This window comes from Hylaeus anthracinus, unplaced genomic scaffold, assembly GCF_026225885.1.
Source record: "Hylaeus anthracinus isolate JK02 unplaced genomic scaffold, UHH_iyHylAnth1.0_haploid 3, whole genome shotgun sequence".
In the NCBI taxonomy this organism is placed as follows: Eukaryota; Metazoa; Arthropoda; class Insecta; order Hymenoptera; family Colletidae; genus Hylaeus; species Hylaeus anthracinus.
The window spans coordinates 15,324,037-15,350,850 of NW_026535284.1; the positions used below are offsets into that span (position 1 = coordinate 15,324,037).

At 43.6% G+C, this 26,814-nt stretch overlaps 1 protein-coding gene across 4 annotated transcripts; it reads left to right on the forward strand.

Annotated features, from left to right (window-relative positions):
- On the forward strand, positions 1 to 24,987 carry LOC128893619 (broad-complex core protein isoforms 1/2/3/4/5-like). 4 transcript variants are annotated; one of them, XM_054154715.1, is made up of 6 exons: positions 1 to 501; positions 639 to 833; positions 926 to 1,123; positions 1,206 to 1,716; positions 1,824 to 1,883; positions 15,557 to 17,902. In XM_054154715.1, the coding sequence occupies exons 2-6, from the start codon at positions 648 to 650 to the stop codon at positions 16,042 to 16,044; spliced, it is 1,443 nt and encodes a 480-aa protein (XP_054010690.1). In that variant the 5' UTR covers positions 1 to 501; positions 639 to 647; the 3' UTR covers positions 16,045 to 17,902. The 4 variants fall into 4 exon arrangements, with proteins under 4 accessions (XP_054010690.1, XP_054010691.1, XP_054010692.1 ...); XM_054154716.1 differs by lacking the exon at positions 15,557 to 17,902 and adding an exon at positions 12,932 to 15,335 and having other exon boundaries at positions 2 to 501; XM_054154717.1 differs by lacking the exon at positions 15,557 to 17,902 and adding an exon at positions 10,711 to 11,898 and having other exon boundaries at positions 2 to 501.
- Positions 24,988 to 26,814: the final 1,827 nt, after the last annotated feature.

Here is a 26,814-nt window from a genome sequence, read left to right on the forward strand (position 1 = left end):
CACGCATGTATTGCGACGTCCCACGCATCGCGCGTGGCTTCTATAGGAAGTGGAGTTCTTTTCGCGCATCTTACGCGTTTTCCTGAAGGAAAATGGCTACCAGCTGTCATTTAATCGGGAAGTGTGGCTTCTAAAGTGACAGAGGATTCTGTGAAAAGTCGTACAACGCGTACAAGGATCGTTTGGCGCGATGCAATTACATAACATTGAAATCGTTTGGTAGATCGACGCCACTTTTCATCTACATGCGGAACCCGTGAAACCTTCCACAGTGCCATGAAATTCTATTCCGTTTTACTGTTTACAGTTTTTATTTTTCGCGTAACGTATTAGGACTAACGCGTTAACGCCACTTCAACGTTCTTATAACAATTAAACCAGATCGACGGCTACCACTGTACAACCGCTGCCGACAACTTTAATCGTGCTACGTATCAAGGGCCATCAATTTTTTGACCTTACTCACGTTATTACTTTGGGAGCGCATTAATTGCAAATACGGTAAAATATCGTTCAAGTCTATTAAATACGTCAAATTGAACGATATACTATCTCTTTTTAGTTCCTTATATTCGTAGCAAGCAGAGCTGTGTTCTTAACTTTCGGAGCATTTAAACAAAAGTGATGTATTATTTTAGAAAAGCAGCATGGGTTCGAGTCAACAGTTTTCTCTCAGATGGAATAATTATTTAAAGCACATTACTTGCGCTTTTGACACGTTGAGGACAGAGGAAGATCTGGTCGATGTGACTTTGAGTTGCGAGGGAAAGAGAATAAGAGCACACAAAATGCTCTTATCGGCTTGTAGTACATACTTCAGGGATCTATTTAAGGTAAATTTAAGCAAAAGATTAAGTAACATTATCGACTCTGTATAAATCTGTATATTGAAAATAAATTTTTTGTACTATTCGCTTCATCACAGGAAAATCCGTGTCAGCATCCTGTTATAATATTTCGTAATGTAAAATTCGACGATTTGGCGGCATTAGTTGACTTTATGTACCAAGGTGAAGTAAACGTTGTTCAGGAGCAACTGGCCAGTTTCTTAACAACTGCCGAACTACTAGCAGTTCAAGGACTTACGGATGGCACAGGAAAAGATAACGATAGCTTAGCCGAGGTACGATTAAAATTGGAGTAGATCGCATTTTCGTCGATGTAACGCGCGACAAGTTTCGATTACATTTCAAATTATGTTCCAGGATGACCTAGAAATTCCCAACGAGCCTGAAATTCAACTTAAAAATGCTTCTAGTAAAACAGCAGAGAAGAAGAGAAACAAGTCACCTTCTTCGCCGATGCCTTACCATGCCGTCGAGTTACAACCGGATATACCACCGACTAAAAGACGAAAATGTAGAGAAAATACAAGTACAAACGCAGATAAGGCTGTAAGTAACGCCTTGTCTGCAAAAGATTCTGAGAACAAAACCACGGAAAATCAGACAACGACTAGCTCGGATCCCGTCGAAATAATCCCTCTTATGCCGAACTTGAAATTGGAAATGCCTGAATATTTAGAACAAGATGGAAGTAGCTGTAGTTACGAGGAACAAAGTTTAGGGGACAGTTCGTTAAATAAAATTGCTATAGAAGATACGTCGTCGAATACTCCGGACAATGACCAGAAGCCCGACATCAGCCAAACGTTTTATTCAAGTAGTCAGTCTACTTCGGATAATTTGGATCCCAAACACCAATCGTCAGATGTTGGTAAGATCCTCAACAACGTATTCGATGACGATTAATATTTCGATAATATTACGATATCTATTTAAATATATCGGTAGATACATCGTACATTTTCGTGTTTCAATTAGGACACTTGATTTCGAAACCTAGTACATCCGGGGAAAGGCTAACGCAAGAAGCAGTGCAGGGTAAGTGATTCTTAATTAGTATTCATCTTATGTTTCTATAATACAAGACTCGATGCTTTGCCATGTCTTTTACAGTTTACGAAAATAGTAAGAAATTTTTGTTGTCCCCGCTCTTAGAGCTCTTGCTCGATCGCCGACTTTGGAAGTTTTCAAAATCTGATACATGCTTCCCAAGCGAAAGAAATGGCATTGCAAATGGTTTTCAAGTTTTGTATCTACGTATCGCGCACGTTAAAGTTTATCGATAGATGAACATGTTGCGATAATATCGTGTTATTTTTTGTTTTCCACCGAGCCACAAACATTTTCTATTCAAAGTATTGCCTTCACGTGGATACAAAACAACTTTCGAACATAGTTTTATACATAACTTTGATTAACGTCAGATTATTTGTATTGAGGTTTGATGACAAAATTACGCAGAGTAGGACGGGAATGAATTTCTTTACTTGATTCGAAGATACAGTTGCGTGAATTTCTAACAATAAAAATTTAGACGAAAATTCAGTAGCGTATACGGCTTTGTACTATTCTCACACACACAAATTTTTGTTTGCGAGACTTTGACAATGTTAGAGGCATCGATAGCGTTTTTACAGTTAAAAAAAAAAAAAAAAAAAAAAAAAATATTCATTTATATTCCGTGGACTCGGCTGTTCGCGAGTAAATAGAAAAAAAAAAATGGAAAACTTTGCAAATAAATCGAATCGATTCAATCTCTCAGGTTCAATTATATTAGGTTTCACCGGACCTTAGGTCCAGGGTACAATAATTCGTCCGTTTCATTTTGGTACATGTATATTTTTTCAAATCTCTTTTTGCGAAAACGTTAAAATTCGCGTAATAAAACGATCACGTGGCAAAACATTGACGTAAGCGTCTTTGGTGTATTTCGGAGAAATGCATTTCCTACTGTTACACAGAAAGTTACTTTATTTCTATTAATCGTTTAACTGTACTATAGCATACAGAGTGCATGGTTTTTTGGATATAAATGTATGGTATATAGGCACTCGGGTGTAGGTTGAACTGTAGATACTAGCAAGCATTGCCAAGTGGTGTATGTGTGCCGACAATCATCAACATTCCTTTAATAACTCGAACAAAGCCACCGCTATATTCCTTATGCGCACTAACTGTAAGCATATTTTTTTCTGTATACACTAAAATACCTTTCAATGCTGGTACGAGGTAATTTCTTTGTATCGTAGAACTGTACAGGACACTGGCGCGCTCGTGTGTGGCAAGTGCTCACACGTGCCCGAGTTTACTTGCATGCAAAGTTAATCTTAAAAAATCACTGGGAATTCCGTTGTTATGTTGTAACGCAAATATACTATGAGCGCATCGATGGATGGAACGTAGAATTTGGATTACTCGTTGGTTTTCTGACGTCCGATTAAGAGGTTTCCAAACGCTGTTCGATTCAAAACGATATTCGATTCAAAACGATATTCCACGTTATATTTATATATTCGAGCGTCGTCGGCGCTACGCATACACGCGATCGAAACCGCGACGCGTATCACGATTTCATCGAGGACCACGAACGAGAGATTTCCAAAACGAAATGACGCGCTTCGCCTTTTCCTGATCGTCGATTTAAACGACGACGCGCAAGGCTGACAAATTGGTACTTAAGATTAACTTGCAAACTAGTAACGACTTGTTTGTAAAGAAAATTCCGTAGCCTTGCAGAACGACTAATTTTGAAGTAGCAACGGTGATGGTGCTGGTAATAGTGGCATGTAAACGATCTTCTTCCACACTTTTAATATCTCATTACTTATCCTCTCTTTTCGTTGTGCATCGTATAGTTGAAAAATCAATATGGGTGCGTGGGAATCCGATATTTAGGTCGAATCGATACATACACATGCCTTTAGAACCCGATAGAGATCGTGGCAACACGTTTTCCTGAACGTTACGGTAATTCTTCCCGATGGACACGGAATTTGTTCAACCTACGTTCCAAGTTAACCCTCTATTGCGTAACGTGCTCGATCGGGGACACAATGGAAACCAGGAAATTCTACAGCGTTTGCGCGTTATGTTGCGTTACGAAGGGACACGCAGCAAATACTTTGTTTCGTTTATTCTGTGTTACGTATGTATAATTAGAGTGGGACAAAGGGGCTGTTGTTTCGCGTTTAACGATTCGACCAATTTTGTTGTATACTTCGGAAAGCGAAGTAACGCGCAACGGATGGAATAGAGGGTTACGATTGCTCGCGTCACGATTTTTGTTGTAAGCTGTAAACTGTTTAACGCGACCCGATCCGAAATACGCTTGGTGTCTCTAGAAGACGATCTCGACAGGTAGGTAAGCAGAATATGTTCTCCGTATTCGTCGATTGAGACAGGGGCATGAATTTATCCGAGTCGTCGAGCGAGTTATCGAGTAAAAATGCTTGCGTTTTATTCGAGCGCTTAACGCGTTTGCGTGCGACGGTCGTGGTATCGAAACGAGACTTTCGCGTTCAATCTTTATGCGATAACAATTAAATACTGTAAGTCGAGCACTAAACAACGATGTAAATAACAGTTTAAAAGGCACATGTAATCCATGTCTGTACCAGTGTTGGGGCGAGATCTAATCTGATCGATGATTACCGTGTAATCAAGGGAGTGATTAACGACTGTGATCGCCAAGTAATCAGTGATCATGATCAATGGTTATCGCTGGTAATCGGAGCGAACGAAGTCATTGGGCGCGATTAGCTCGTCAATCATTAATCGCGAGACTGCACTTTTTAACGAGATTCGACGAACAAGTGCATTCGAAGAATGAAACAAGACTGCTGTCGCGAACAGTGTTCCATGAAGTATCGAAATTCTAGCTGAGACCAAATCAATCTTCCATGGAACGTTTACGAATTACCCATTGACGGCCAGTGAGTGCAACTCACGCGGTTCGTATTTTCTGATTACGCTCGGTGATGATTATTCGATTAATGATCCCGATTATCGCGATTACTTTCAGCAATCAACGACGAAGGTAATCAGAATGTAATCAGTTGCTGGCCAACTCTGGTACGCGCGTCGTTGACGCGTGAGAGAACGACCGTTCGGATCGATATCGGATCCCTCGGTAATTACGAGTGTTTGTGTGTGTGCGCGCGCCTGGAATTACACTGTTTTGCTCGCTGTAAAGGTTGTAATTCTCATCGCGGAGCGACGTAAAAAAATTGTAAACCGTACGCCGATCCAACGTCCGCCAGCAAATTGACGATAACATAAGAACGAATCGTGGAATTTCCTGTTAGGGCGACGCGATCGTCGGTCGATCGACGTACGGCGCGATCGTTCGTCGACGATACGTTACACCGACCTCGATCGTCGTGTGTTTCGTCGATCCAACGAGTCACGGTGTTTCGCTCGTTGCTCTTTCGAAGCGACGCGACGGAACGAATTGGAATATACGACAGAGTAGAAACGTACACGTGCCCCGGAACTAAAGTGATAGGAGGAATGGTTTCGAGACGATCCAGCAGAGACACAGAAGCAAAGAACCGTCTCGATGAACCGAGAAAGGGAGTGAAGGCGATTCATCGAGGACAATCGGTTTCGGTCCTAGTTGCCAGGCTGCGTTTCGACGCAACGAAACATCGAATGTACTAGTAACCGTAATAATAATACGAAACGCTAAAGAAAATGGGCGGGAGGGGGGAGAGAGAGAGAGAGAGAGGGAGAGACCGAAGGGAGGCGGAACGGAAAAAGGTTCGCGGAAACGCGACACGCCGAAAGAGAAAACGGAATGAGAGGAAAGAGAACAATGATCGAGAGATTCGGCTAGCACCTGGCAATGCTATATATTTCCATCTAAACACACGCATATATATATATATATATATGTTATATAATATATATATATATATGTTATATAATATGTATATATATATATATGTATATGTATATATATGTATATATACATATATACAGGGACTAGGCAAAATTGTATGAATACCTTCTGTCTGCTTTAAACTATTCGAATGGTCGTATCACTGGCAACGAGTACTCGACCATTCTGGACCACAAAGTGTACGCTCTACAAGCCTCGACGAACCAGCCATCTCTCAAGACAACGACGATGAATTAACGATGGGAAGATCTAGATATCGTGGAATCGTCTCTGGCAATTTTGGAGAACGTAGCGAGAAGCGAATGCTTCCTTTCGATACCTCCGGGAGTACGCGGAAGAGAGAAGAACGGAATACGGATCGAATCCGAGAAGGATCCGTGGCTCGACTCCGTGACAATAAAACGGTATAGCGTATTTCACAGGTGTTCACGTTATTTTGTCCACTCTCTGTATATGTACATATCTATATCTATATATATATATATATATACATATATGTACGTACGAAAAAACAACAACAACAACAACAACAACATATCGTGGGTATATTGGTATTGCTGATACTTCTAGACTCTGGCTTTCACGGCTACGGGATTTGTTGGTGCTGGGATTGGTCGTTTAAAAAAAACAAAAAACAAAAAACAAAAAAAAAAACAAAAAAAAAAACGAACATTTGTTTACTAATGGTTGCCTGCATGTGCAGATATACTTAAGAACTGACTAACCGAAGTGTTTGGCCAATGTGTTTTCTCCAGGAGGGATTACGTACGTATCTGGTCAGCCGCATAGCCTCAGCAAAGCAAACGGCCACGGAAAAGTATGTGTACACTGCAAGCAGCGCGGAATGGTCACATCACGTGGAAAGCTCAGGCAGACGCGCTTCAAATGTTGGCCCTGCAATGCCTGTTTGTGCCGCTGGCCATGTTTCGTCGATTTTCACAAAATGCGCGCCATCCCGCACATCCCGCCCCCATAGCACCAACTCGCCCCCTCCGGCTGCTCCGAGTTAATCTCGCTACTCAACTAATTAACAACGTGTCTCCCCCTGTGCTTTGACGATTTTTCTATTTCTTATTTTTTTTTTTGTTTGTGTTCCTTTTGTTTTTTTTTTTTTTATCATGTTCGCGACACGAGATAGAACAACGCGAAACGGACAATGGAAAACAAAAGACAGTGAGGGGGAGGGAGAGCGAGAATTGGGGATAGGGGACGGGGGAAGGGTATACCTTACGGTGTCTTTCAAGCGATCGATACGGACAATTACGACGATTCTATTGATCATTCTCTTGCGCGATCGCGTGTGAGGACTCTTTCAGGTGAGGAGAGAGAAAGAGAGTCTTTCATCCGATGGATGGTAAAATTATTCGTGAAAAGCGAAAGAAGAATACTGCGTTGACTGCCGAGCGGGATAGAATAATGCCTCCTTAAATGCACAGAAATCATCTCCATTACTGAGGGTACACGTATCGTGGGGTCCGGGAGTTCGACCGCCGAGTAGTATAAGCCGCGTAGGTCAGACACGGCGGAATCCGCGCGGGTCCTATTTACGTTAGCGTTTACACGAACTCGTTCGGAGGTGTCTCGGTGTTTTCGCTCCGTCCTCTTCTTTATTCGCCGTCCTTCTACTGTACGGTCGAAGCTCGTCGGCAAACGTCAGAGAATACACGAACTCTACGAGAAACGCACAAGTTCAGTCCCGAGTGCATTTAAGGAGACTTTACTGTATCTCGTCTGAAAGAGCCCTAGATTTGCCAGCCTGCTTTCGCATACTTGCTCGCAGAGTTTCCCTTCGTACAGTGATCTCACGTTGCTTGTTCTTCGTCGAAGCGGGTAGGCAGGGATCTCTGATCGTTTCTCTGAACGATACATTTTGTAAATTAAACAGTGTCGAAAAATCGCCATTTCTGGCACTTGTTGGATATTCAAAGTTTTTATATCGACTACACCGCGGCAGGGAATCAGGAAACAATGATCATTCGATCGAGATGCGATGGAAGAGTTGCGATAAACGTTCTCCCAATGCGTGTCGATTAAAACACCGTTGTCGTCTGATACCTCGGGGTGTACGGCATGGTGAAATCATTCGTCTCGAATGTTAGACGTTCGTTATTTGCATCGTTCGTTAATCGTGTTATTCCCACGTCGTTCGAGGACGGTGATCGCTTTCTTTGAGATAACGAGGGTCGAGGTAACATCCCTCGAATCGTGCATCGTACTCTCGTCGCGGAGCGTCGTCGCATCCGCTGGCTTATTTTTGTAACTTAATCATAGACGCGAATTTTAGTTTTTATTTATAACACGTGTTAATTGTAAATTGTCGGTTAGGTTAGATTAACTGAAATAATGACGATACTTCTCGGAACCATTCGTATACAGCGGAACCTCCGTTACGTGAACCGATTGGGAAGAAAAGTGTTGGGATCGGAGAAATAAAACGACTCAACGAGTACCACTCTGTTACGCTTACAACGACGACTTCGTTTATCTCATTTCCGCTCGATTCCCATTTTGTCGCACCCTTACGAACCTAATTTTATATCCATGCTAATCGCGTTTATGTACATACAGTATCGTAATAGGAAGTACACGGTTAATGTAACAGAACGTTCGCGTAACGGAGGTTCTACTGTAAGCTTCATACTCGGTGATTATGTCGCTTTCGACAGTTCTACCGTGCACGCACGTCCCTAGGGTAATGTAAAGAGATGGTTATTTAACTTAATCCCGATCGACTCTTATACATAAGACTGCGACGAGGTTAACTCGTTATCGAATATTCTTTTTTTTTTTTTTTTTTTTTTTTATACGGTAATGTGTCTTACGTCTCACTGCCGGAAGTACTTGGATACAAATACTTGGTACCTTCGACCGGGTAGTGATATCCGTTTCGTCCTTCTTTTTTATTTACAAGACGCGCGTATATCAGTTTTATGTATCCGTTGACGTCGTTTCCTCGATCGTGCATTTATCGTGTATTTTTTTTCTTTTTTTTTTTTATTTGTATCTTGGTACGTCGACCGTCGTGATATTCCACGGAGTACTGGACGAAAAGTATTCCCCTAGATTTACGCGAACGCGGACAAAAACAATCGGATCCCGTTACCCGGCGTCACAGCCGCGAATTACGAAAACAATCGTCTCAGCGGAATCTTGCGTACTTTATCGTTGTTGTTGTCGTTGTAACGCTCCGAAGATCTCGTAGAATTTAAGTTCGCTAATGTTATATCGAGTCAAACGAACGCTTCCTGTATTTGCGTGTATCTCGTGGACTTAATCGTAGGTCGAGCAACGATACAGGACGGAGCACGGCAATATCGGGCAGTTTTCGGCCGTTTTTTCGGTCTAGAAGCTGTTCGAGGGACCGTGTCACTTCGCCGGGACCTTGCGAACATATTTTAAAGGGGAATTCCGGAGTAACAGGTTGTTCGGGAGATACCGGTGACGGTGGTACGGCCCTGAGGCAGGTCGTTGCCGAAAAACTGGCGAAAAGTGGAGATCTCGTCGAGCTCTGAATAGGGTAACGTCACTTTTTTCCGTCACTCGTTCGAGCCCTAGGAGCGCTGTTTGACACGTTCACGCTGTTACTTTTGTTTCTCGCCATGGGGCGGCGCAATGGTACACGCTATCTGATAGACGCGCGAGTGTGAGCCACCGGTGGTACACGCCGGCGTGGACGCGTTAAATGGACAGCAAGTGTTGACGAGCGACGGGAAAATGGACGTTATCGCGTATATCGTGCTTTCGATACGAAAACACTCATAGACTGACACACATTCCTGCAGGCTTAACGATACCATGAAGGTCGATCGAGACTCTCCGATAGCGTAGCTTTTTCGAAATCGATCGCTCTTACGGTTTGTACGATCCACGAATGGATAAGTCTAGATCTCGATGGGATAAAATGCCGTCCAGCCTGTTCTTTTTTCTTCCCAGTACACTCCTAAACGCGTTGGGTCAGGTCGCGAAAGCACCGTGAAACGTTGTAAGATAAATTTGACTCGATGAACGCCTTCGCAATGAACTTGTCAACTAATTACGAAGCTTGTAATAAAAGGAACCGAACCGAACCGAACCGATTGTAATTGCCGAGAGCTTACCTTTCCCGAAACCCATGTTGCGAGAACGATCCTTTGAGAGTTACTAACAGATCGGCGTACAGGTTGCGAACAAAAATTGGCCGACCTCGTTCGATATCGATTCGTCGCGTCAACGTAAATCAGACGTGTCCCCTGAACACGTGTGAATTTCTGACTGGTATCGGTGCGACGAATCGATCCAGGTTGTACATTTCTGTTAACACCCTGTAGAATATAAACGAAGAATCGATGTATCTCGGCAGCCTGGGAACTTGGCGAGCTTGGATCTCCTTTCAGTGGTGTCGTGTTCGTACATACCCTCTGTCTCTCTGTCTGATCTGACCGGACTTATTCTACTCAGCTTGCGCTTTCTACGCACGACATACACAAACGTTTATGCCAAGAGTCGCGGAAGGAATCCAAACGCGATCGACGATGAATCGACGTTCGGTAGTGGCGCTTGTCGATCGTTCGCGAAATCGTGCCGGTTGGAAAACCGTGAAAACCGACGCGATCGGCCAAGGCTATTGACGGAACAACGATTACTCGAAAAGTCTGTCGAACGCGAAACATAGTTCGATTGCACGATTCGATTCAGACTGCAATTTCTAACGAATCAATCGAAAGTTGTACGTCTTACGTTCGTTACCCGTAACTTGTTACTTCGTCCAGCTCTGCTGCTCGCGATAGGCACTTAGACGACCAAAAAAAAAGGATCGTTAGCTTTCGACGATACCGGCGAGAGCAATTTCGCAACGGCGAGCGACAAGCGCGCGGGTGAAAGATATCGTGTCGCGGGAAGAAGGCGATATCTGTGATGTTTGCACACGGGAGTAGTGTGTTAGTGGTTAATATAGAGGTGATCTTGTGTGTTTGTGTTTATTTGTAGAACGAGCAGGAGATACCGCAGGGGGCGGGGGTGGTAGCGGCGGTCCTGCAACCGCGGACCTCGTCTCGGACGATGACTACGGTCAGTCCACGGACACTGAATTGTTGTTTCGCTGTAGAATTTGTTGGAAGGGTTTCAAGCATCCCATGTCGTTGACACTGCACAAGGACTTGCATACGGGGCAGACCAGGTGTCCGATTTGTCAGCGCATCTTCAGTCGAAGTTACGACATGAAGGCGCATCTGATGCGCATCCACAAGTGCACGTTCAGTGTCGACGCGAAGTTGAACTTTCAAAAGTGATAGCGCGTAGAACGGCGGTTCGCGGCCTAAACGTTGCTTCGCGTTCGTTTTACACGTAACCGTTTTCGCTCGACGTCGTGTCGGTATCGAGCTTTTTATATCGTTCGACAAACCAGCGATTTTTCGGAATGTTTCGTACTCTCGCGCGTACTATCTATTTCTCCTTAGTTATTATCAGCGTTTACGTTTTACGTTAATTAAGCCTGCGAATGGATTCGACAGACTTTCACGAAAATTGATGAAAATACTCGCTGGACACGTTGTTATTCGATACGATCGAAGTAAGCCTCGTTTCCTGTTCACGTTAAATAGACTGATGCCACAAGACTCGAACCTATGTAGAAAGGTGCCATCGACGATAGACGACGCGTAAAAACGTAAAGTTCCTCAGAAAGACACGTACATAGGAAGTAAGCGTATCAAAGAATCGAACGAAAGAATACCTTTTACTCGTGCCTTTGTAAAATAAGATTACGTATCGATCGTTCGTAGCTTTCCTTTATTTTATTTTATTTTTTATTTTTTTTTTTTTCCTTCAAATTCATTTCACAGTTTTGCTTCGAGGCGATTGCACGTATTTTTTTTTTTTTTTTATTTTTTTTTTTATCCCGTAAACGATTAGGAATAACGAAAGATATTTAGGCGAACGTCGGCCTCGTGTATACAGTTGACAGGAATGCGACTATTGCTGGTGCGATGCGCTATATATGTTCGTTTAGTTTTATGTTTACACGTTTTAAACACGTCGTATCTATTTATAATTAAAGTTTTACACTATTACAGGATGTTTGTATACGATTTGCTACAAGGGACGATAGTCTCGAAAGACATACTCGATATTTTGAATTACTGTTTGGAAGTTTTAAATAAAACTCTCCGAAAAAGATGCGTCGTTTTTGTTTCACTCGCGCGTTCTATATCGAAGAACCTTGTACGAATTTCGATATAACCGCGAGCTTCTTTGCCGTTCCCGTGTTTCTCGTGAAAAATCCTCTCTTCCCCCCCCCCCCCCCCACCCCCTTTTGGTTGGAAGGCTTCATTGAACGTGCTTGCGGGGAACTGTTACTATGTGGGAATTTCGCTCGCAGTGGCTACGCGTGTTTAACACAGAGACATCACGACAGCAAGATGTAGAAACAATCTCACACACACCCGACACGAATCACGTTCTCGCGAAGAATCGTCTTGCCTCGTCGCGATCGTCCTGTGATCATCCCTCCTGCTCCTTCTGCACCGACAACGAGAGACGACTCGCGACAGTGGGCTAGAATCGGTTTCCACCGCGAAGCAATCACCGAACCCTTTATTTATTTCGTTCGATCCAGGAGCTGAATCTTTATTTCTCCTCGTCTGACAATTAACTCGCGCGCTTGAATCATCGGATGGAGCTTGTACTCGAAATCGTCGTCGTCAAGGGTGTTGTCTACACCTCTGGACAAGTCGTTACTCGATGAGAACTACGAGATGTTGGGCTTCTTTCGCCAGAACTATCATCGATATCTCGTTTATATATATATATATATCTCTCTCTCTAAATTTCTCGCCTTTAAGCGAAGTCCGAACGTTTTAGATCATCCAACCCTCCGTATCTACGTCGTTACATCTAGAGTAGAATACGTCTTCCGGTTCTTATAGGAAGATGCTACCTTTCGCTGAATGTAGCGTTTAACATCGGGGACGAGGTTCGTCTCGCGCTAGGAATCGAGTCTAGGCCACTGTGCGCGACTTCGAGCATCGCGAAACGAACGCAAAGTCCGCCACGATACAGTAGACACGCTAGAAATGACAAGCAACGTTGCAATGCCGACGGAAACCAGAATCTCGTTGTTCGGGACACGAGCCATAAGAAACGACGAACCTATATCACATAAGTATGAGGCTGTCTGTGTGTATGGGAACACTTTGGATTGTGTGCGCAGAACCAAAGCACGACACGCCTATTGGGAATCATCATCAACAGCTTCACGAGCAACAAGAACACCTGCAACGCCAACAACAACAGCTTCGTCATCAACAGCAACAACACCAACCACAACCACAGCAGCAGCAGCAGCAGCAGCAGCCTCAACAGGTGCAACAGCCGAGCCTTGGGTACGGGATGAGACGTAGGTCTAAGCCTCTCCACGACGAAAACGGTCGCTGGGTTTGCGACGTCTGCGGCCGCACTTACAACCGGGGCGACTCCTTAGCTCATCATCGTAGCATTCACAGGGGCGACACGATATGTCCCATCTGTCAGGCGATTTTCACTCGAAAGTACACGATGCGTTGTCACTTGCACAACGTACACGGTGTCAAGTAACGCGAGATCTTAAAAGGATGAATAGTTATAGTTAAAATATCGTTCGGTCAACGACCACGAATCGCAAGGCTGAGATTCCGCTAATAGTTGAAACGCTCTCAGCCTCTGCTCGAGGAAAAACCGATCGCTGCGTCCCGAGGTGAATTACTTGGATTCACCTGTTGCTTTCGATCGGTCTCCACGATTTTTCGCGTAGAACCTGTACAGGGTGTCCTGGAATTAGTGCAAGAAGCAGAAACGATGGGTAGCTGAGACGATTCTGAAGCGTATTTTCCTTCGCAGGAATATCGGATGGTGGTTGGTTTTCGAATTATCGGACCGTCGGGTTTCACTTTTTCGTTAATAATTCAAGAACGAAGCACCATTCGACGTTTTTGCAAAGGAAATTGTGCTTCGGGATCGTCTCAGCTCTCTCCATTTCCGGCTCTGACACTAATTCTGGGACAGCCTGTGTACGTATAATATACGCGTGCATCATTCCACCAATAGTAGGACTCTGTACAGAATGTAATCCGCGGTTTGTCGTTGAACGTGTACATAGCGTGTGTATAACGGCTGTAGCGTAGCATACGAATTGCGCGGACTCTCTCTCGGTATGATTTTTTTTTTTAAATATTACTGTAACGTTCCTTCATCGACAGACTGAATTTTTTTACGCGTAACTCGTTTTTACTTCGCTTCGAACGCGACCGTAGGATACTCCCGAGTGGATACAAGTACTTTAGACGAACTTTTCAAGTAGCGACTAGAATTTTTGTCAAATTCTGCGAATTTCGCAATTCTGTCAATGTCGCAAAAAAAAAAAAAGGAAAGGATTCCTCTGCGCCCCGTCACGGCCCAATTCGCACTCGCATCTCAGGGCAACGAGATCGGCACGCTTTCGTGGTCCCGAGGTCGGTTGAGAGAAATACATATCGCGCACGTTTCCTTCCCGAGACCGGGAGTTTATCAATTCGGGGCATGAGCAGAGCGAAACAATAAAGGGGGAGGATCGTCTTTAGCGAAATGTCGTCGTATCGACGATTCCGAGCATTCACGAATATCCTTCATTTTTTTCATTTGTATTTCCGCAAAGCTGATAATAAAAACAACGTAGAAAATGTTTTGTGTTTTTTCGTCGAAGAACGGTTAGCCGTAGAGAGACGATAACGCGACTCGCGATGATCCGAGGTTATCGTTTCAAGAACTGTTCGTGCCGCACACCCACGCTCGCATATGAACGAATACGCGCGCACTCAGCAAAAGGAATACATGATTGTCGGTTCACTGCACACGACAAAACGTTTGACGTAGCGTCGCACGATACGCAGAGAACGCAACCTCTTCTTGTACCATAAAGTAGAAAGGTAAAACGCGTCATCACCGTAATTACAGGACGCTTTGATGTGTGATACCCAATTGCATCTCCGACTGCAACCGATCGAACACACGCCTCTATAAAAATAGGACATCTGATGTTCTTCTGCATGAGTTATTGAACATTTCTTTTTTTTTTTTTTTTTTCTGTACATGTAAATACGTTGTTTTGTCGTCGTTCGAACGTTGTATCCACAGTTCACGATAGCATGATGATCGCTACAAGAGTTTCTTTTTATTTTTATTTTTATTTTTTTTTAATTTTTTTTTTTTTTTTTATACAAAATTGCGTGTTTATCACCTCGTGGTTGCTCTTCCTTTGTACTACTCGTTCGTGTGTGCTACCTTATTTTACCGTGCATCTCCTCGTATCGCTGATAGATCGGAGGAGACGTAGTAGTGAGCGAGTGAGAGTGTAAAGTAGATAGCGAACGTGAAAAAGAAAGAGATCGAAGTAACGAGGGAACCAAAAAAAAAAAAAAGAAAAAAAAAGAAAAAAAATTGATAAAACAAAATAATTGCGTGCGTTGCAACGTTTATCGATCGACCATACGTGGCGCGTCGGTAAATTAACGAGACTAAACGTTTGCGCGGGAAGCTTCGATAGCTTCAAGACGCGTGACTTTGAAGATCGTTTTTCTGATCGAACAAGTATCGAACAAGGAGTAAGTAGTCAGTTAGGAACAAGTCTCGTTAGTTTCTCGACGCAGCTGGTGGTTTTCGTTTCGATCGCGAAATAAAAAAAAAAATAGAGTACGCACCGTAGAACGATGACGATCGAGAAATGCGAGGCAAGGAGGGTAGAGAACAACGATACGATAATACCGGATCGGCATCGGGCTCGGGCGCACGCACTACCACATGAACGTGTTTGTATCTGATTTAGATCCTCGTACGGTGGTCATCGAACAGCCGTCGCATTCGTGCAAACTCTGCGGTAAAACGTTTTGGAATCGGGACTCGATGTACAAACACATGAACATGCACAAAGGAACGACGCAATGTCCAGTGTGTCACAAAGTGCTGAGCCGCACGACCCACATGAAGCGACATTTAAAAAATCGGCACGGCTGGCTGGGCGTCGGGACGACTGCCGCCGCCGCCGCAGCCGCAGTCGCGAACGCCGCCGCCGTAGCAGCAGGAGCCGCCAACGCAACCGCGACGAACGCCGCCCCGGTCGTTTCCGGTGTCCCCGTTGTCACCGCTGTCACTGGCGCCGTCAGCGACGCCTCCGTCGCGACGCCCATATCCGCCTCCTCCGCGGCGCGTAACGCCGCAAGTCCCAACCACGGAATCGAGTCCAACGCCACCTACACGACTATACGCATTAGGGAGAGCAGCGTCGAACGAATCACTTCTAGTCCTATTCCTTAGTGCGAGTATGCCTTTGTCGAACGTAGAAGCCCGTCGACGTACGAGAGGATAGACGACGGAGAACACGATCCTTTCGCGAACCTTCCCACCTATTCTCACCCGTCACCGCAATCCCTCGTTCCGCATCAACGTTCGCCGGAATAGATCGTTGTCGATAGATAACGATCCGAAATTGTTTTATCCTTAGATCGATACGTACTACTTTTCCGTACGTATACGTATCATTTATTTATTGTTCGCGCGAGTCAAACCACAACCGGTGATTCTTCCTCGAGGATCGTACAGGGTGTCCTGCAGCGGCACGACCAAGTAAGAGGTGATTCTGCGTACAAGATACGTTGAGAATGTAGAGTAATAACTTTTTGGGCCTCTGTTTCTGCTATAACACAATTGCTTCGGAGATACTGGCTCTGTCGATCTATTTTTTCAATCGTTCAAATCTTTGATCGAATTTTTGTTGATAATGTCCAAAAAAAAAAAATTTCGATTCAGTGTCGAATTATATTTGCACGAAGAATCGTCTGTTTGTTGGCTGCGGCTACGATCGCCGAGACATCCTGCGTGCATAGGCATACGTGCCTATCGGTTAGGTTGTTTCTCAGAGCTTACGATCGTGTTACGTGTATCCAAGTACACGCGTACGCGTGGCACGTGTGCGAAAATCATCGCAGAACACGTGAACAAATGGCTGTGCTTTTTATTTCACGGCCGTTTAAAATCGATCGATTGCGTTTCGACGCTTTTGTTTCCTCGTGTCCGACAAGTAGAATTTTTAACGGGACTTGAATAGGAAAAAATACGAAAACGTATGGAGAGAAAAAAAAAAAAGAGAAAAAGAAGTGGAACAATTTTATTCATTTGAAATTTTTTAAAGGATGCACCTTTAACACGTCGACGCCGACGCGGTTTTTCAGTGTCTGCGCCGTGGGGCGGCGGTCGATTTCACTAAGGCGTTCTTGGTCCACCGGTGATGCAAGCCGCCCCATGGACCAGAGACACGATTGACCCATCCGTGATGCAAGCCGGCGTGAACGTGTTGAACTCGAACGACCAAGCACGTGGAAATAAAAGCGTCGAATGGTACGGTGAAGTTTAAGCGCACGTGGAACGAGGAGCGCCAGCCGAAGAGCACGTGTATCGGTATCGCGTGAGATAACGTCACGTGTTTAAAGTGCATAAAATCCCGATTTCACGTGTGCACGTTACTTCTGTGGTCACGTGAAACGGGGTGCTCTTAGTAGCTTTACACCGTAAACGACATCGTCTACGTTCTCTCGTCGTTGAAAAGTCGCGTCGAAAGTCGTTCGTTGAAACAACGAATCGTGCCATCGCGCGCAACCATTATAATCGCGTAGTAAAAAAAGAAATATCGTAGGAAATACCGAATTTTTAGAAACCTAAGAAAAACCAAAGAAAGCTACGTTCGCGTAACGTATAGTCTGCGTTCCTGGCCACCTTTGGCCCAGACCCCGAAGGCTGCCCTGGGGCGGGAAATGAATTTTTTCCGAACGCAAGCGTCGGAAGCGTCGCCTTTAATTTGTTATTCGTGCAAATAACACGGGCAGCGTTTTTGTCGTAACAACCTATTCCACTCTAGTCGTCGACGGGATACCTATATTAAAGATGCCTGTCTTTAACACTTTACGCCCTAGTCATTTTGTACACATACGTGTATGTGTGCGTACATTTAATGTATATGTGTATATGCATATAACAAAGAGGAAGATGAAGACGATGTAGAAGCGAAAGAAGATGACGAGAAAGAGGTCGCGTGCGCAACCACGCGGAACATCTACGTAAACGTTTCTTTTGTAACCAAAGACATACGCAGAGGGGAAAGAAGAAGAAGAAGAAGAAGAAGAAGAAGAAGAAAAAAAGCAAATTATTTTATCTAGTCAAATGAGTTCGGTACTTAATAGCGTTAAGGAGGAATGTGCATCTTTCTTCGTGCGATCGACCCACGAGAATAACCGTGAATCGACGGTGAGACTGAACAGAATCGCTTAATCGTTTTTCGAGGCTTCTCGATGTCTTTTTAGTTAAATCGTTTCGATCCGATTCGATCAATTTTTCGCAAATCTCGCGCCTCGACGAAAGCCTCCGGATCCGACGGCAATTTTCACCGTACCACCGCCTGCGCACCTAGACGACCGTCTTACGTTTTAAAAGCGTTGCCAAGGATCGTAGAACTTTCCTCGAGGGCATCGGACGTCGCGTATTCGCGTGGTAAAGTTTCGTTCGTTATCGGAAATCACGCGAATCATTGGCAGTTTATGGCATTATTAGCTTTCGATACGTACCTTCGGACGCGTGACATCGCGAAGGATGCTCCATTTTTACGAAACTTGCGCCAACAAGTACGAAAGCCCGTCGCGTGCTTGCGACGACTTTTGCGCACCATGTGTACAGCCTCGTACCAAAGCCTCGTGCCATTTTATTCTTATTCGACGTTTTACGGCCAGACTGTTCCCTTTCGACAGCCATTGGCGTTTCAGAGTTGCTCATTTGTGCGTCTCGGAGGCTACTCGCGTCGTCTCCCAGGCTATTTTGGCCATATATAGGTTCATGATATTAAACATACTCGTGTATTTTTAGTGTTAAGCTCGGAGACTTGCCAAATTCGCGATACACATATCTGTACGATACGCGTAGAACTTTATTTTTCGTTCGTATGTATATCCCTGATAGAAGGATGCGAAAGTTGAACGTCTTTCGTTCCGATTTATTATATTTACGTTACCTTTCTTTCTTTTCTTCATTTTTGTTGGGCTTATTGTTTGTTTGTTTCTTCTTTTGTTTATGTTTTAGTTGGGATCTAATTTAGATTCACCTTTACGCTGTAATTATTATTTAATCTTAATCCGAAGAACCACTCTAGTCGGGACGAGCCTTCATCCCGACTCGAGTCAAGTCTTTTCCTTTCCTGTGCAATTACAAAGAGGCTACTGTTCGACGATAAGGCAAACGATTCACCTGCGATATGATCTCTTGTTCGCGTTCTTCTTTTTTTTTTTTTTGCCGTCTTTTTATCTTACGTCGACAGCAATCTTCGCTTTATGCCAAAGTCTAACGAACGTTGTCGATCGAGCGCGATCAACGTTGAGAAAAACACATTGCACGCGGAACTTGATTGCGACGCGACGAAGTACAAAATCGAAGCTAGTTTACGATCTTCAACATTGTTGCGGAATACGATAGATACGACTTTCGAATGGAATTCGTGAACGAGTCCAAGTGGCAGTCGACGTTAACGTTTTTTTCCGTTCGCGCGAAGGAGCGGACGTTCTGTTCGCAGATTAACGATGCTTGCGTTAAAATTTGCGATCGCATGCGATATGTTTCGTGCTTGTTATAATTTACGTGGCACAACTTGCACGTGTTTAATTCTAATAATTATTACCCTAATTTCGACGATTTTTATCGAAATTAGCAGAACATATTTTGTTAGTGGCACGAATCAGTGTTTTAGTAGTGCGATACATATATATATATATACATATATATATATATTTATATTTATATTTATATTCCGTTGTACGTTGATTATAATTCTTTTCATTATTATTTTTTTTCTTCTTTCTTTCTTTCTTTTTTTTTACTTATGTTACCTTACGTTGCGGTGTAAGTTAAGTTCTGATAGGAACGCGGAAATACCATAGATATGTATACACGTTTATTTACACTTGTGTATGGTAGGCATATATTTAATTTAAAGGAAACGAATGTGCACATTCCTCAGAAGCCACAATACAAATAAGTACAAGATTGCCAATTATTACTTTAGAAGAATTGATATTTCTTTCTTTGATTATTTATAAAAATAAGAACTATCTATACATAAAAAGTATATATATATATAAATATATATATATATATAAATATATAAATCCATATATATATATATATACATAAAAATATTATAATATATCATTACATAATCTTATGTTTGGCTTATGCGAGTTAACGATGTAAGTAAAACGATAAAAAAAAAACAAAAAAAAACAAAAAAAAAAATTGTGTGTGAATAAAGTTTCAAAATCTGAATTCAAGCGAGTCCTTTTTCTTAAATAAAGAGCGTCTCGTCAAAATTTTGATACCGTTGCCGCTCGTGTTAGGTTTTAATGTCGGTGTCGATGAGTAAGTATCGCATACCAAACGAGCACTTAGCCACGTTACGAGACGCCACCGGAACAGACGCGCTCTGTCGTCGTTGCCTGCGCAATTCCCACGCAAACAATCTTCTCCCAAAACGACGTGAACGTAGGCTCCGCCGCGGCATTTACGCGTCCGAAAAGATTCGCTCGCAAAGGTAGCGGTCCTGTTCCGAACATGGTATAATTGGGTTACTTTCAGCGGTTCCCGTTGCGTCATGTTAATCAATTACGCTTCAACATCTTCACGCTTCTCACTGCCACGTCTCTCTTTTCTGTTCGATTTTCACACGCTAATAGCATCACAACGTGCATCACCGTGTGAAAAATACGAAACCGATGCAAGCTGTTTCACGACAAAGTCAGTATAATCGGGGGAACATGTCGGAACGTGTTTAGCGTTCCGAAGGGGGATCGCTCGCCAAGCCGGATCGCAGATGGAGATTCCGTTGAAAGATCGATAGACGAGAAATCGAGACATTTTACAGTGACCGGAACAATCGTCTCGGCGCGATCCAGCTTCGCGAACAGCCGAGGATTAGCGGTGGGACTGATACGGTATATCGAAAATGTCGAGGCGATCGAGTCTCGATGAGAGAAAGAAAGGTGGTTTTTCGGGGTGGTTGTCGAAAGGATACGCTAGCTATTTGGTATCAGTCCCGTCGCTGGCGAGGATCCGTGTGGTGGCAAGCGACGGTAGCAGGCGGTACACAGGTATCCAGCACAGGTGGAACAACGTACGGTTTAGTCTGTGTTGCGTGTTACTGTCCCCCCCCTATCTGATTGAATGTAATTGATTAGAAAACAATGAATGAGGATTCGGCGGGTGACGTGGCTGTTAATGTGTTGCAGGGGGGGTGGGAGACAATCGGGAGCATGTTGGCGCTACAACTGGTCATGTGGTGGTTCAGGGTCCAGGGCGTTTTTCGTGCAGTCTCTGCGGAAGCGTATACAAGCACCTTGCTTCGCTGACCCAGCACCTTGAAATGCATCGCAACCAGACAACCTGCATCCTATGTAACACCACTCTCAGTCGTAGAACCGACCTGCGGCGTCACATGCGTTTGAAACATAACATACACTTGCCAAAAAAGATACATTTGCGAAAAAATATCCAGAAGCAGCGCAGCTCGAAGGAAGAATTGGACTCGTAGATTTCAGTTTCGATACGCCGAGAAACATTGCTTCTCGCTCCGCCCTGGTTCTCTCTATGTTCTTCTTCTCTAGTTGAACCATTCGAGTCGGGACACTCTTTTTTTCCTTCGACGTTCTTATTCTTTTCGACCTCCTTCCGTTACGTCGAACGTTCATTTTCTCTATTTCCTTTTTGTTCTTTTTTTTTTTCTTTACTTTTCCTTCGTACGCAATTAGCGCTACCTCGACGAGTTGTCAAAGCCTTTTTTTTCTCTCTTTTTTTTTTTTTTCGTTCGGCGAAAAGTAGGAGGTTTCGCGCGTACCATGGAACGCGTCGCTGAACCATCGTAGATCTACTTAATCGTCGATGCATTGTCGTTCGATACTTGAGCCGATCGTTGCGAAAGTGCTGCGAGTATTGTGTTCCTGCGTTATCAGTTCTATGTTCCTAAGCCCTCGACGTTGACAGAAGGTACACGATGGTACTGCGACAGGTACGATTGGAAGGAATTAGAGATGTGCAAGCCCGTGACGAGCATCGGCCACCGACTCGTATCGATCGTAATTCGTTCGACCGAGTTCGTACCGGTTCGGACGAAGTTGCTACCGTTACTCCTGAAAGTTCGCGTCTCGGGGACCCGGTCGAGCGGGCTCGCACGTTTCTAGGTAAAACGAAAGACTCGAATCAAGGTGAAGTTCATCGTGCCGATTTTTTTGTTGTCGCGACACGCTATCCGAAATTCTAATAAAAGCGCGGCGCCGGATGCCCACTCAAGTCTACACGCCCACGAATCTGACTCGATCGTCGAAAAGACTTTCGTAACGAGCGGCTCGTCGCGAGATAACGCGCGTTTCGTGCGTAAAGTATTAAAGTATGCGCCAGGTAATCTCTAGTATTAATCGAACGTTGAACCGTAATACAGCATGTTCGAGGACAGTAACATGTGACTTAGTTTACTTATCGTTTACCGATCTCAGTTTCGTGACGTCCAACGCTGTGTTACTCCAGCGAGGACTCGAAACGCACGAAATCCGTTAATCGAACCGGAGATTTATTTTCCTCCCCCCCCCCCCGGAGAAAAAACAACAATGTCGTTTAATTTCATTCTCATTCCGTGATCCAGCACACATACCTCCGTTATTACGCGCGTGTACTTCCAGGCTTTGGGATCGAACGATCGAGATTTTGCTTTACTCGAGCTCTAGAAATAGCTGCAAGACTTGAAAATGTACAATGAGCCACGGAAGCATTTCTACGCTCTCAACCGTTGACTTTGAACGGGTGATATATTTTTCACAAAACAAAAAAAGAGAAAAAAAAAATAATTCATTCTGTTGACTTCGAAATAGCCCATCGATGAAAGTGATTAACGTAAAGCTCGATCCCATCGCTAGTTGACGCGTTGACGCCGGCGTAGGGTGCAGACACCGAACGCCAGCGTCGACGCGTTGAGAGACACGCGTTTAGTCGTCGATATGTAACGTTATTAAGCGATAAAGCGTCTTCAACTCTGTAAGGATTCTAGTCATTACTGTACAGTGCTTTAGGCGGTCGCTGAGTCGTTTAATCGCTTTTTGTCGTACTCGTAACTGGTACCGATACGCGAATCGATTATTCCGTGGATCTCTGTTACGCGTCTGATCGTCACCGTTAGGATCTCCGCGACGACTGTTGGCGTTCGCGAGAAATATCACCGGAACGATAATAATTACAGTCGCGGATCGCGTGCAAACAAAACTGATACCTATTCGTTAGGTGAGAAATAATAGCGTATACGAAGCACGAGATATCCATATCAATAGAATTACAGTGTTCCGAGGCGACGATAAACTCGAATCGTGCATCCAAGTCGATGCCAGGGTTTAGCAAGCTTTTATCTACTCGTTGATCGGTAAACGGAAGTTCGAATTTCGAAGTGAAAATTCGTGGTTAGCCGAGCAACGATTCGATGGAGTAGAAATTTTGCCGATCACTGGTCGACGCGCGAGTTGCAGCGTCTTACGAGATCTTTGGACACGAACGAAACGAATCGTGGCCAAATGTTGCGTGACGGACGCTGCACTCGTGTAAAAATGCACGCAGTGTATGTAGTAGCGCTCGACTGTACGCAAAGATCTACCCTGGTTAGATGCGAAAGGATCGTTCCCGTCGCTGTTTACGTTCTTCAGCTCGAGACGACGTCTGCGGAAGATTTCATCGAACTTTCATTACCAATACAAATGAAAAACTGTTATATTTTCGATTCCATCTCGACGTGTGTATTATCCCATTAGAAAGATAGGTCGATTCTTGGATATTCTTCGCGTATAGTCGAGCGCTATTGTACGAGATTCAAGACGAAACGCGTAAAATCGTCCATAGAGAAAGTTCGAATGTTACACTGACTCTGTTTACACGCCCGTTATTCGCGTGCTCGATTTTTCTTTGCGATCCAAGATGAACATAGCTGCTTCGATGGAGCGCATAGACAGTGCCTTACACACAACTATCTAGTTTTGCAGTTTACATATACTGTATATTGACTTTCCAGATGTTTACCACAGTTGAACGCGTATGAGAGACTATAAGAGAACCAATAGTTTTTGTTCCTTTCGCCGGTGGCTTCGTGTAAACATTGTCTTTGTGTACGAAATTAAACGAAAACGATATCTTCGTTGATCGACCGATCCGGAACGACGGGAATACAAATATGTTCGATCGACACAGTTCGGGAACTTTGAATAACTACGCCACAGCTAACCGTTGATTTCTCGTAGAATACTATTTTTCTATCCGTGGCAACCCCACCCCCGTTTTGCATCGAATCGGCGCGTAGCCTCTATTCGCACGAATCTTCTTTTTGTCGCGATTAATAGAGCCGAAAGTCGCGTTAGGACCGGTGGAAACCATAAGCGGCGTTATCCCAACGAGACGGGGCAACGAAACGCGTCGAAGCTCCGGTTCTTGGTTTTCGACTCCGCTGCGTTACGCCACCGTAAAAGTATACATACGTTGTTATCGCTAAGTAATTTATCGTGTCCAAGTGTAGCGAGTAAATATCTTTGATCGGAAAACTCGTGCGAACCAGAACGATATTTAACCGTATACGAAGATTTTGGAAACGGCGGCGAAATTATATTCGGCGACGCAAGCTTTCGCACGAGTTTCGAAGCTCTCTTTCGTGATCGTTTACGATGGCAATCGATCGATAAAAATCGAACTTTTGCAAATTGTTGTCCGTTGTGTGTCGCTTTGTAACGATTGGTTCGATTCCAATGATCGACATTGTTTGAGTATCTTATATTATAAGTCATACGTGTACGTTGCTGTATCTATCCCCAATAAATAAATAAATATCTATGAAACGTCTAATAAATAATTACGTCTAGGAGGTAAACGAGCTACGCTGTAGCGTTTCGCGAAGATACGTTCGAACTGTGGCAGGTGCGGCGAATCGGAAAAATTCTAAAAGTTCGATTTTTTTTTTCGATCGCGTGCATTTCCATCTCTACATCGAAAATTTATGTCGGTCAAAGGTTGGACGATTCTGTACGTTTATTCTTTTTTTTTCTTTTTTTTCCATTGATTTCGCTTCGATAATTGTACGCGATAAATTCGTAAAGTTTAGGCAACCCGTTTCCACTGTAGCAGATAATACGTACGCGTACTTTTTTTTTTTTTTTTGAAAGAAATGAAACGTGTTTGTACACGATCATGCACTTAGTAGTAGAATTGTGTAGGTTTGTACGTATAGATGTTCGTTGTTAAGGATCGCACGAAACCTCGTTAAAAAGAGAGAGAGAGAGAGAGAGAGAGAGAGAGAGAGAGAGAGAGAGAGAGAGAGAGAGAGAGAGAGAGAGAGAGAGAGGAGAAAAGGATTTTTCGAGGTATCCTGTAAGGAAACCGATCGAATGTTAAACAAAACTTGTACTTGATTATTAGGAGGCGTTTTTTCTCTTAGTTCGTAAGGTATTTAAAGCGACGGTGTGAATTTGTACCAATGTCTCGCACGATAGTTAACGCGTTAAGGATAGTTGACTAAGTTGATCATTTTCACGAGCAACTACCGTCTAATCGTCGTACCGATTGAACGATACTTGACCTATCGTGTCTAATAAAGAGTGCATTTACGGTAACGATCAGTTTGCAATGTGTCACGCGCCGGTAGGTTTCGCGAAGAAACTATACGCGTAGATACCACGCCTACATTTACAGTGAATCCTATTTACGAGGCACCAAAATACTATGTCCAAGTAAAAGTCGCGTAGTTACCCTCGCCATCGCCCGTAGCGAGCCTCGATGAATTCCTCAACGGCTATGACACGTTAAACGGGATTCACTGTGTTTCTATGATACTTTCATTTCATACACGCGTACCGTACGATTAATTGTGCGCTAAACGCGAACAAAAGAAATCGTTGAATACCGTCGATAGTCGCAAACTTTTCGTTTCGATTCAAAGATACCTATCACGTATATATATATATATACTAATTGTGAGCTTGTAAGTGAATTAAAAGCGATATAAAACTATGCTTTAAAATGTTATTACAGCAATGTAAATAAATCGATTTACGATGGAAGCTCTAGTCTTGATGTTTTTAACGAAACGATGAAATAATTACGATCGAATCGCGGAATCGAAAACGATATTCGTGTAGCTACCGAATGTTAGTATAGTCCCAGCCCTAGTTCCGAGCGTATTTCGAGTACTTGAACGTGTTTCGTGGTGGTGTCTAACAGTGTTCTGCTTATGCTGCGTGAATGTGTTCTCGATATCATTTTTTTTTTCTTTTTTTTTTTTGGTCGATGACTTTTTGTAGTTTATCGAACGGGTCTGGACCGCGATAGATGTAAATATCGTGTATCGTTTCGACTGATCGGGAAAAGGGCTGCTGTTTAATCCTTCTTTTTTTTTTTTTTTTTAAATATTTTCTCTCGTAAGAATTATCCCGAGATTCTTGAGGTCGATGGTTAGAAATACTTAAAAGTATAGTATTAAATATACTTTCGAGATGGTTTTACTTGGTTGTTTCTAGCGGGAATCAGGACTTGGGATGGCAACAAAGTGCAATATGTACGCTACCGTTCATAAGTATTTGGATATCTGGTGGACTTTATCCGATACCGTGCAATTTGCATGTTGAAACAACTTTCAAACAACTACTCATCCTCGTTGTTCACTTGTTCGTTTGTTTCTTTCTTTGGTAAGGGTACGTAATCAGTTTTACATCGATTATTGTACTTATCGGTACAGTCTTGCTTGTTACAATTCACCAGTCTTGCACATACGTGTTCTTCTTCTATATCACATTTACATCGTTTTACATCAATCCTTAACTTCTTACATTACCGTGCTTTACATTACTCGGCTCGGTTACCTCGGGATCGCCAAGTACCGTAGCTACGATTAAACATAGCTACAGCCCCTGATGGTTCGTAGTTCCATCGATTTCTTCCAAATCTGTAGCTTTTCTTAGACTGTCAAGTTCTTTGCTTACCACC